We start from the raw sequence: 12,677 nt of genomic DNA on the forward strand, positions 1-12,677 counted from the left end.
ACAACAACCGACCAACAACACCCACCCCGTCTAAAACAAAATGGAGGGCTTTTATAGTTTAGAAACAGGATGTGACGCAAGCGGCCCTCCTGTGAAGTTCGCGGGACTTTTCTTTTAAAATACCTGAGGCTGTAACGCACCGGTTTCCTTGACGTCACTGCCGCAAATCTCACCTCCGGGAAGCATCACACAGGTAAGCGACAGCAATTAACAATTAACAATCAACAATCAATAATCAACATTTACACAGACAACATAACCTAACATAGCATTTGTAACGGTAATTTGAGGATAGTGGAAGATGCAAATGGATTCGTTGGCCAACTTAATCGAAAATGTTATAGAATGCTAACGTTAGTCTCTTTTCTCTATTATTTACAGATCAGTAAACGAAGACGTTGGACATCACACACATCCAACAAAATCACAATAACAACGATCAATAAATATTTAACTTGCACTCAGTCCGTGTTATGTGGTGAATGTGTATGTTTGTGTGGTGATTGTATATAATCAGTTCGTGCCTGCAAACAGTCCGTACGTGACGGAGAGTTGATCCATCACATCAACATTATTTCAATTTTAGATTAAAAATAAAGCAGGGTTGAAGGTCCAAAGTCTGGCTTAGGGACAAAGGCAATATAGTAAAACCATATATAAAAGGCCTCTTATTATATAATATAATTAATGACCGAGCTATTATTTATTTTTTTGAGTTCTTCTTGGTATGAAGTAAGTGTGACAAAATGTGGAAATGTTTTTTTTTTTTTTTTTAAATTTCCCCCAGGGACACAAAAATTACCATAGTTGAAGAATCACCCAGTAGTGTTATACATTCATTACTGTAGCAGTGTTATACATACATTACTACAGCAGTGCTTTACATACATTCCTACAGCAGTGTTTTATATACATTACTGTAGCAGTTTTATGCATACATTACCATAGCAGTGTCATACATACATTACCATAGCAGTGTTTTACCTACATTATTATAGCAGTGCTTTATATACATCACTGTAGCAGTGTTATACATACATTACCATAGCAGTGTTAGGCACACATTACCATAGCAGTGTCATACATACATTACCATCTCAGTGTTATACATACATTTCTACAGCAGTGTTTTACATACATTACTATAACAGTGTTTTATATACATTACTGTAGCAGTGTCATACATACATTACCATCGCAGTGTTATACATACATTACCATAGCAGTATATTATATACATTACCATAGTAGTGTTTTACATACATTACCATAGCAGTGTTTTACCCGCATTATTATAGCAGTGTTTTATATACATCACTGTAGCAGTGTTTTACATATATTACTACAGTGGATTTGTGGTGGTCACAAAATCAAGCGCACACTCATTCACAGGAATATCAGTTTACGTATGGATGTGGCAGATAAAAAGCTACTCTGCAGCAGAACGAATGTGTTTATTTACAGACTGTTTTAAGGTTTTCATTGGATTCTACTTTTAAGACTCACAGGGCTGGTTATAGCCTCATACAGAGACAATGCATGCTTTAGAAAAGCCAGCCTAACCTCTCTGATCAGTCATAAGTGAGATGTCTCACCAGCTGGCTCAGAGCAGTGTGACACAACAGATATGTGACCAGGACTGTGGACTAATTAACAAAGACTCTCACAGCACTGGACCTAACACATTACAGCAGTTCAGAGTGTATCTGAGCTGCATTCTCACATGGAACACACAAATCCACCATCATATCGGCTATCGCTTTTTATTCTTTCACTACAACTGTTTTAGTAATACATTACAGCAGAATACTCTCATCCATTACAAATAACAAATCAAATGCATGGTTTCAGAGAGTCCAGATATGAAAGGACAGGAATAGAAGAAGAATGTATGATGTGAGAGGCTGATCTATGTTGAGTCATCTGACAGTGAGTTCATCTTTATCTGAACAAAATGCATTTGATTCACTAGAGTAAGAGCAACATCACTTTTAATACAGTATGAAAAGATGGTATCTACGTGTCACTTCCTGAAAGCATGTTTTTTGTGTATTTGAGTGGTCAGTGGAAGATTTCAGTCCGGTTGTAAGTGACCACTAATTCCCATGGTTGAATGGCCAATAAGAACGACATGACATAGGATCAACTGGCATTTTTAGTACAGATTTAACAACTTAATGCCCCGGCACAACACTATTCTATTACAAGCAGTGATTTTCAATTTGGCAGAAGCCATAGGCTACTGATCAAGCAACAAACCATTATAGAATATTTACAGTATTGACCTGACCAAATAGTCTGAAAAATGACATGTCTGTTAATGCTTAAAACAAAGGGTTTCCAAAAACATTCTTCCATATGTGATCCATTTGATAGACAAATATTTCATCTACAACATAATATTGAACTATATAGCTCATCAGTTTCTATGTAATTCATTTATTTTACCCTTTTCTTTTAGGGCGACGTCATGAAACTAATTGATGCTATGCTACTGGCTGACATCTACTGTGACTATTAAGTCCCACCTTGATTGACACAATAGCTGAGCCCACACAACAAAGTTCTGAGGGAAAACGGTCAGTTCAGGATACAGAGAGAAGAAATCGCACAAAATATAGATTTAAGAACAATTAATTTACATTTAGATATTTGAAATATATGATCAGATTTGAAGTTTGAATAATTTGGTGAAGACATCACTGTCAGTCTTTTCTTGGCTACGGTGTTTTGACATGACTGAGTTTTGTTAGGAGATGGAGAGTCACTCACACTAGAGGTGAACCTTCATGCAGATAGAGTGACCTCTGGATCCAATCCTGAACTGTGTTGTGTGGTATGACCGTGTGGTTCATACACACACACACACACACACACACAGATATATACATATTCACACTAATATTTTCTAAGGGTGTACCCAACATACCAGCTGGTATTGATATTTCTACTGAAATTGTGTTTGCACATTAATTGTGGTGTAATGGCCTTTTCTGTTATATTTGTTTTGTCAGGATAGTCCTGTAATCATTTTCAATGAATTCTATTTGTTACTTTATTTTTATTTTCTGACCAAACTTCTCAGTATCATTATTTAATCAATTAAACATCCCTTTCATTTCAAAGACTGGCACCAGCCCCATGTCTAAACCTGTGCTTACCCTAGAGGGTTACTCATAATTCATAAATATGATGCAATTGGCTAATTGCACTCTAGGTCTGAACTGTGAATGTTTACTGGCTGCACTATTTACTCATGCACAACATTTTTGTTAGCTATCTGTTTCATTTAGGGTGAATGTACAGATTAAACTCTACATTTCCAAATCAATAAATAAAACAGTAGTTACCATATCACATCATTTCTTTTATATATATCCATATTCTGCTGTAATGAAAATAACAGTTTTCAATACCAACAGACAACAAAAGCAAGTGAAAGGCAAGCGATAAGGTACAATACATCATTCAGTGTATTTCCACTCTGCATGTTGCTGCATATCACCCACACAGAGGAGATTTTTCTATGATGCACTGAAAATACTGGAGTAATGATACAGTGAAGAGGACCACCAGCTTTTTCCTTCATGATTCACATCCTTCCACTTCATATGCAGGTGCAGCACTTAGAGCCTGTGACCTATGACCTGTGACGTGTGACCTGTGACCTGGCCCTATTCCTCCTCAGACACCAGAGAAGACCGATGGCAGGTGCCTGCCACCAGTGTGAACTGAACCAGGGCAGACAGGTTAACAAACCAGTAACACAGCCACAGAACTAGACCAGACACACTGGGCATCACCCCTCTGCATGTGTAAAGAAGGATTTCGGTCTTAACAATACCAAACAGTCATATCCACAAGGAATGCAATAGTTCAAATACAGGATATAAAAGAAAATAATTGTTCATCATGTTAAATATATGTATGCTACAACATATTTTTGGATCTATATGCACTCTGTGTGTAAAATACTTATAACAGTTGTCAATGACTAGTAAATCATTTCTTCTTCAAGTAACAAAACATAATGCTTTGCTTTTAAACTGGGGAGGTTTAAAAGCAAATATACCTATAGAGGTACATCCACATGGACAATGTGTAAAAATAAAAATAGCATTTTACATCACATGCATCCAAACACACAACCAAACACACAACCATACTTCACAGGACAATCTCTTTTTGATACATTGTCCTTTATCAGAAAAGCAGCTCACCCCAGTGAAAAGCAATGTCACATTTTGTGTCAGAGCTGCTCTGGACTGAACTGAGCACACACATGTCCACACAAACACACACACACACACACACACACACACACACACACACAAAATAGCCTGATAGATAGCCGTACATTCTGACATGGCCCAAAATTTTTTCAAACTTCTTGCAAAGCCAGTGTTGCCAGATGGGAAGTGTTAAAGTATCATACTAGAGGCTTGAAATTATCTTATTTTGAGGAATTTTATCGTACGAGAGTGATAACCAAGAGAACAAATAGGTGTAAATGTGTAATTTCAGAAAACACGTATTTATTGAGACAAACGGCTTTTTTCAAATACAATAATTATCGCACATCTGGCAACGCTGTACACAGCATAGCAGCACGGTAAAACACATTAATATAATATTTTACTTTTCACATACAATAATATGTCAACACATTAACATCATTATAACAATAAATAATTTACTCAAATAAGGGACACTATACTGAACGGCCCAAATGTGCTGATGCACTGTACATGTTGTTCTCATTCATGAAATACTCATAGAGTTTGGATATGTCACTGCTTTATAGTCGTTCACAGACTGACTGACCAAAGACAGATTCCACTTTTCCAGTCATTCCTCATGGACCAGACTCCCAGTTATCCGCTTTATATCCCTCCATATCAGCAGTCCTTACCTACCCTCCTTTCTTTTACAGAGCTCTGACCTTTTGGAACTAAAACCAGAGTAAATACTACAATCTTTTGGTAAATAAAGTACTAGGTTGATCTGCTGTCTCTTTGGAACTTGAGACAGTGTACAGCATCATTCGTTTTTTACACTTTGAGTCCTCTTTGAGGTGCAGTACCTTCTAGAGCATATTAACGACGCTACAGCCTGTCAGGAAACAGAGGAGCTCAGACAGGTCAGGTCATTTTCTGACAAGGTGAATGAATATGAAAATATTACAGAGCTGACAAAAATTACTTACCATAGGGACACATCACTTGACCTTTAGGCACATATTTACAGCTGGGACCATTTCTCAAACTGGTCTGTGAATATCAGTGTCAAACATGCTAGATCTGATCTTAGCTAAAACAAGCACTTCCAGTCAAAGCAGCAGCACAGTAATGAGTAAGGCTTGGTGCTTATGCCATTAGAGTAGGTGCACAGTCTGTGTGTACTGTGGCCCTATTCAGACTCTCTTAAATCAGAGCGCAAAGACCCTGCGGAGGTATCTGGTGTGAAGTGTGTCCGTGCGTGGCAGTGCAGTTATTGTTTCTCCTGCGTGAGGTGTGTGTGGGCAGTGCAGTCATCCTTTCTCCTGCAGGAGGAGTGCCTAAGCCGAGATCAACTTGGATGTGGTGTCCTCCCTCTCGCTGCCCTGGTTCCGCAGCACCATGCTGGTGGTCTCCGTGCGGTAACTGCGAGTGGTCCGGAAAGTTCTCATGTGCTGCAGCTCCATCTGTCTTTCTCTGAGACCTTGATGAAGGGGCACCAGCGAAAGGCTCGTCGGAAACCTGAGCGGAACCTGGAGACACACAGGTCAGACTGAGGTCAGGGTCTGTGACCCCTACACACTCCTACTACATGCAGGATGTGTTTACTGAAATTAAATGACTGTTTAGGCACATCAGGCTGATCTCTACACACATCTTCACAGGTTGTAAAACAGCCATGAGTCATGATGTGAAAATCATTTTAGCATTGTGATACATCACAAGTGGTCATCTTAACTTGGCTGGAAACAGTCTTATTCAGGTGTTAACAGTAGCTACATATGCTAAATCCAGTGACTGAAATGGATAACCACTGTCCTACATTATGTGTACTCAGAAGGCCCTTCCCACGGTACCGTTGGTTGAGACAGCAGTAGATGATGGGGTTGTACATAGTGGAGCTCATTGCTAGCCAGAAAATGGCCAGGTAGACCTGCTGAATGTAATGCTGTTTATATATGTCCTTGTTGAAACTGCCCAGGATGAAGTAGATGTGATAAGGCAGCCAGCAAATGGCAAAGGTCACCACCACCACGATCATCATCTTTACCACCTTTAAAAAACATGCAAGGAAGAGGTTAATTGTCTGAACCAGCCTCAGTGAAATGTCTGTAACTTACAAAGGACTGCACAAGCAACAGGCATTAGTGCTCTGTCAGTAATGACACCCTGTTATAAAGCGTCTTAGGAATCACTAAAATGTGTTTAAAAATGAAAAGAACATTTGAAACTACATCTATATGATGCAAAGCATTTGTTATTCTCCATAAAGAACTTATACGTCAATTATCAAAGCATTTCAGTGTGTTATAAATGTAACATGTGAAAAAGCCCTGTGGTTAAATGTAACATGTGAAAAAGCCCTGTGGTTAAATGTAACATGTGAAAAAGCTCTGTAGTTAAATGTAACATGTGAAAAAGCCCTGTGATTTTCTAAATGTAAACTGTGACATGAGAAGGGCTCTGAAACTAAATAAAATAAAAAAAACTAGATCAGTAAAGTTCAGGTGCTGGTCCAGATTCATATGGAACCCGTGAAAGCATGTTGACCTGCTAACCTTACGTTTGGCCTGGATCTGGTTCTGATAGTGGTCTGACGCCTCCCCGGGGATCTCACTACCCCACAGTCTCTGACCTACCAAGCTGTAGGTCACCAGCATCACCAGCAGGGGGAGCATGTAGATCAGGATGATTACCGCTATCTGGTACCTGAGAATACGAATCACTGCGTTACTGAGCTGTCCCTGTATTTCTGAAACACGTTTGCATCACTGACACACTTTCGTTCGTTCTGGCCGATGCCTTAGTAAATTAATGAAGGGACTAATGAGCAAATGATTACGTCCAATAAACGGCAGTTAGTGGGCTCAGAGACAACTGCACGAATATGCAACAATATTCCTAGATTAGATGATTATGGCAAGTTTCTTCTAGTTTACCGGGACTGCAGAATAAAAGCTTCACTGATTAAAAAAACAGTTAAAAATGAAAATATGACATGTCATGGTTCTGGTTGTTCTTGTTTTATCAAAGCTATAGCAAAATTTCACATAATTACAGATGTTTGTGGCATTAACCAAAGGTGAATGATAGATCATCAAATCCGACAATGACAAAAACACACTTGAAAACGGTACATTCTCCTTAGGTGTTGGAGCTATAAATAATCTTGAAAGCCAATAGTTTAATGTACTTTCAGCATTTTCACACCCGCTAAATTTAACAACTTTCTGAAAGAGTAAAACTGATTTGTCCTTACGAGAGGTGATGTTTCCCCCCGTAGTCGTCGGGCCACTCCACCATGCAGACGGTGCGGGGTGGGTAGAATTTGGTACTGGAGTAGAAGCACTGGGGGAAGGCTAGAGAAAAGGCCACGGCCCAGATGGTCCCTATCATCACTTTCGTCGTAGTGGAGGAAAGTCTGGGCTTTAAAGGATGGATAATGGCCATATATCTGTGAAAGTAAAACAGTCATCTCACTGACAGACTGGATAGCATGGGAAAACTGTAATTATGTGTTGGTATCGCTTCAGAATCGACCTGGTTTGAGGCTCAGCGACATTACGCAGCTTTAGGAGTCAGAGCCACATGGCGGTCCCAACATTGGCCAAATGGGTGAGGCACAAACACCAAGCGAACTCATTTTCGCTGTCTTTGGTAAAGGTTTATGACTAAGCAGCCTGCGCGCAGAATACTACATTTAATGAGTCAGTGTAAACGGAACTCTTCAGTGAGCAGATTTAGAATTCGTATTGTTCACAGTTAATCTCTTTAAAACAGGTTCGTCTTTTGGACATCATTAGTGGATACTCAAAATAGAGTGTAGGCCTACCGTAAAAAGTTTATAAGTTCATACAAGTAATATGTGTGAACTATGGGAGCTTTGACAATAATAAACTAATCCATTAAGAGCCTTCACAACCCTAAATGTCTCTGTAGGGATACTTTTGTGATTATTTTTGTCGTAGAAGTTCACGTTGCTATGATGTGCATAATCTAAATAACATTCCTCATATTTATAAGATATGTAGGATTGCATGCGACGTTTATGATGCAGTTAACTGAAAGATGAAACTACCAGTTTTGGATATTTGGATGTTGTGAATTGTGCGCGGAAAGGAAGCAAACATTAAATTAAAAGGTCTACTCGTCCAGTTTGCGCTGCTTGTTTACGCGCGCGATGGCAACAGTCTCTGAACACAATGTTACTATCACATATTACAAGATTGCGTATTGATGTAATCGACCTATACAGGGTTTCATCACTATCTCATGAAACTGGAGTTTCGGATGCAATTTCATCACCAGTCCTCTCTCCTGGCTGGATGAGTAATGGATGGGTCCGAGCGCGCACACGGAATGCACTCGCAAACATTTGTTCATTTAGTGATAAAGTATTGTCTAGCCGAACAAACAACAAAGCCGGCATGTTCGCATACTCAGTTATATACTGGATTCTCTATAGCCTACATATAGATGCTGGACTGTGATCAGACTGAAAACACTATCATTTACAGACGAAAATAGCCTACAAGATATTCGTATCTCATCCACCACAATTCTGCCGTTATAGCTGCATTTATGCATTGTAGAAAATCAGAGCATAACCCATGCTAACAGACTCCTATGTGACATAGATCTTGCATCCAATAAAATATTTGTAAATGCAAGGGGTGGGGAAGGGCTATGCTTACCTGTCGACAGCAATAGCCGCCATGGAATAAATACTTGAAAACATGGCTGTAATGGGAAAGAAGTTCTGAAATTTACAGTATCCTAAACCAAAATACCAGTCGTTATGCAAAGCATAGACAAAATTGAAAACAGTGTTGAATGTTGCCATTGAAGCGTCCGAAAAAGCCAGGTTGACAATAAAGTAGTTGGTTACCGTCCTCATTCGTTTGTGTGCCAAAATGATCCATATGACGGTGACATTGCCTATGATCGAAACGATTACAATTAGAGAATAGGCAATTGCCCACAGTGCCACTTGCCAGTCAGGTTGCTCAAAAAGGTTAGTAGATGTCTCGTTCCCGTCCTCATCATCATAAAGAATAGTTGTAGATGATAAGGCATCCAAAGTAGTATCCATCTCCGCTGGTGATGGTTGGGAACTACAATTCGCTGTAAAGCTGTTACGACAATTAAGTAATAAGTATCGTAGTTTCGAGGATCATCCCTTGGTTACATCACGTTCTTCACTCATAAAAATCGACTGTCTCTAAACTGTCCACAAATTACAAACATAAAAACAGTCACCATTACATCAGTAAAGAAAAAAAAGAGGACTAGAGCAAACCTCACCAATGTGCCTCCTCAGAACTCCTGAATTTTGGCCAAAGACGGGCGCGTAATTGTGCCCACAGCGATATGAGCTCAGAAAGGGATTTGTAGCCAGAATAGGGGGTGTGAAGGGTTTGGAGCAGTGACGTCTTTGTGAAACATTCCAGTTGCGAATGCAGCCTACTCGCGCTGTTACACACATGTCATCGATTGCTCATTCTGATATATAGTTTGTTGCTGGCTGAATTTGTAAAAAAGAAAACAGTATTTAAGCTATCGCTTAACTGATGCGTTTTTCACAGCAGTTTATAGTCACCCCGCAATGCGCATAATTGAAGTGAATTACATGCAATTTACAGCCAACAAAATCGATCTATTACCAGTTACCCAGAGTTGTCTTATAACCATCTCCGTGGCCCTTACATACCGTCCTGAAATCAGCATATAAACAGGATTGTGAAGGAAAAAAATCAGACTTAGTTTCAAGAGTTGTGCAAGATGGACAACACAAACATGTCGTCATCAGGTCAGCGTTATAAAGACAGAAATAATGGATACTACAAATTTGGCCACATAAGAAATATTATCTCGAGTGCGTAGCCACGCGATGATGAAACGGTAAATCAAAACTCAATGACATTTTCTTCATAACGTATTGAGAATACACCATATAACACATAACTTTAATAGTTTGTGAAGCTTTTAAAGGAAATAAACGAGACTGTGTGTTTACTAGTTTTGAACACTGTTTATTTTATAGCCAGGTGTTTTTTTCTGTACAGTTCTAAATCAAACTCTCTCTCTCTCCACTGTTCTGAAAGGACCGTGATTCATTAAAAAAAAGAAGAACAAAACCAGACAGTTTTAATAGGCTTGCTCTTATTTTTACTACATACTATAATAGGCATTGTCTACTGATGTTGGGCTTGGTGCCACTTCAGTGCAAGACAACCTGAACCGCCAAGACACTGAATCCGGAGACACTGATCACCAGGTCATTCCAGAACCTTTGTTCCAGTGTAACTTTGCAGTAGAAAATATAAGTTACTCTGAAAAAGAGCATTGATTAGAAGAATAGAATATGTGAAATGTTCTCATTCATTTCAGGTTTTCATTAAATATTCTATTTTTCAGTCAGCCAGAAAATTCCTGAATGTTGTGAAAAATCCCTTATGGAGTATTACGTATTTAGCCATAAACATATTTATCCATACTCAACTGGCAGGGGAGACACCATGAATCACGAAGGTGGTTCACCCAGGGTGAGGTTTAACCATTGCACTTGGGCTATGCTGACCTCTGCAAATTCCCCAAATGCGGGAATCTCGACTGCATAATTTGTGGTAGTGGCGGACTGTGTTCGCGCTCTCCCCTGATTTAGGGCAGCCGTGGTGTAAAGATTAGAGAACTGGGCTCGTGACTGGAGGGTTGTCGGTTTGATTCCCAGTACCAACATCCACGTGTGCCCTTGAGAAAGACACTTAACCCATAATGCTCCCTGGGTGCAAGGAATGCTGCCCACTGCTCCTATGTCTGGTGTCTCCTTTTTTACTCTACATGTGGGAAACACAAAACTAGAGTTTTGTGTTAGAGTTTTTAATGGCACAAGGACAGTAGAAGAATGCTCTCCTGTGTTAAAGCTTACAACAGAGAGTGGCAATCAAACTTGAGGAAAATTGATGCTTTTCCATAAAAGCTTAAATTCTGTGGCAAACTGACTGAAGTCAAGTAATTTGCCTGCACAAGAGAGAGACCCTGCACTCTCTGTGTTTGAAAATAAGTGTGATGGGATTTAGCATATTAGCATCCATTTGAAAGGTCAGAGCGATAAATCGCGTGCTCTTTAAGTGGAGGCAAGAAGGACAGAAATGAAAAGGGAGAGTTATTTTCAGGAGAGGTTTGAAATCCAGTTTAAGCAAATATGTTTTTGCCCATATAGTACAAGTGGTGATCCTCTAGTAGACTGTTTCATGTCTGTGGCAAACAAGCAATGGAGAAATGGAGAATGGAGACAAAACCAGTCAAGCTAATGAAAAGTGCAATGACATACATGAAATGACACAGGACAAATGCATCACCTTCAGTGCAGATAGTACACTACATCTGTACACATGCACTTCAGTCTATTCTATTCTATTCTTGATGTACTTTTAAACAGTAATAGGAGTGTTTTCATCTCATATTTCTGATCAGTCACAATGCTTTTGTGGCAATGAATTCTCTGCCAGATTGTTCTTTGGCACTTTTTCCTCATTAAAATTCAGTAACGAGGCAAGCTTAAAATCATTACAACCATTTTTGCTTAAAAAATGCAGTGTAGTTTGAATCTAGCCCATAAACCATGACTGCTCCATTTGTATAAAATGTTACAACCAACATTATCATTATTGTTGTTAATAATAGTAGTAGTAGTACTTAGCACTAGTAGCAGCAGCATTAGGAGCAGTGGGTATAACAGGAGCAGTAGGAGCAGTGGGTATTATAGGAGCAGTAGGAGCAGTGAGTATTATAGGATCAGTAGGAGCAGTGGGTATAACAGGAGCAGTAGGAGCAGTGGGTATTATAGGAGCAGTAGGGGCAGTGGGTATTATAGGAGCAGTGGGTATGACAGGAGCAAGAGGAGCAGTGGGTGTAACAGGAGCAGTAGGAGCAGTGGGTATTATAGGAGCATTAGGAGCAGTGGGTATAACAGGAGCAGTAGGAGCAGTGGGTATTATAGGAGCAGTAGGAGCAGTGAGTATTATAGGATCAGTAGGAGCAGTGGGTATAACAGGAGCAGTAGGAGCAGTGGGTATTATAGGAGCAGTAGGTGCAGTGGGTGTAATAGGAGCAGTAAGAGCAGTGGGTATAATAGGAGCAGTAGTAGTAGAAGTAATTGTATTGTGTGTTTCTTATCTGCATGTGCAGGCTAGATTTCTGTCCTATCCCTCTGCTGTCTTTATCAGTAGAGACAGTTCTACATGCATTGCATTTATCATGTGCACAGAGCTTACTCTTAAAATTTGATGTAATTACTGAGTTTAATAAAATATTGTGGAGTCAGTTTTTTCCTTGTTTTAGTAGATTTCACTGGCCTTTTCTAACACTGCTGGGAGAGGGCTTCTGTCTCATCACAAGATTTGTTGTTTTTCATCTTGTCTCTGACATTTATATTTATCAGAATTTATTGACCTCTAC

General features: G+C 39.5%; 1 protein-coding gene and 1 non-coding gene across 2 annotated transcripts; one reads left to right on the top strand and one right to left on the bottom strand.

Annotated features, from left to right (window-relative positions):
* Positions 1-5,557: 5,557 nt before the first annotated feature.
* On the bottom strand, positions 5,558-9,312 carry tacr2 (tachykinin receptor 2). Its single transcript, XM_030771711.1, is given in 6 exon segments — positions 5,558-5,685; positions 5,688-5,749; positions 6,074-6,270; positions 6,776-6,926; positions 7,477-7,671; positions 8,912-9,312. Coding segments are annotated over 6 exon segments (1,131 nt in total). The 5' UTR covers positions 9,310-9,312.
* Positions 9,313-10,710: 1,398 nt separating this feature from the next.
* Positions 10,711-10,875, top strand: LOC115810991 (U1 spliceosomal RNA). Its single transcript, XR_004025252.1, has one exon. It is a non-coding gene; the product is annotated as a U1 spliceosomal RNA (small nuclear RNA).
* The last annotated feature ends 1,802 nt before the right edge of the window (positions 10,876-12,677 follow it).

The sequence above is a fragment of the Chanos chanos genome, chromosome 4, assembly GCF_902362185.1.
Source record: "Chanos chanos chromosome 4, fChaCha1.1, whole genome shotgun sequence".
Taxonomy (NCBI): Eukaryota; Metazoa; Chordata; class Actinopteri; order Gonorynchiformes; family Chanidae; genus Chanos; species Chanos chanos.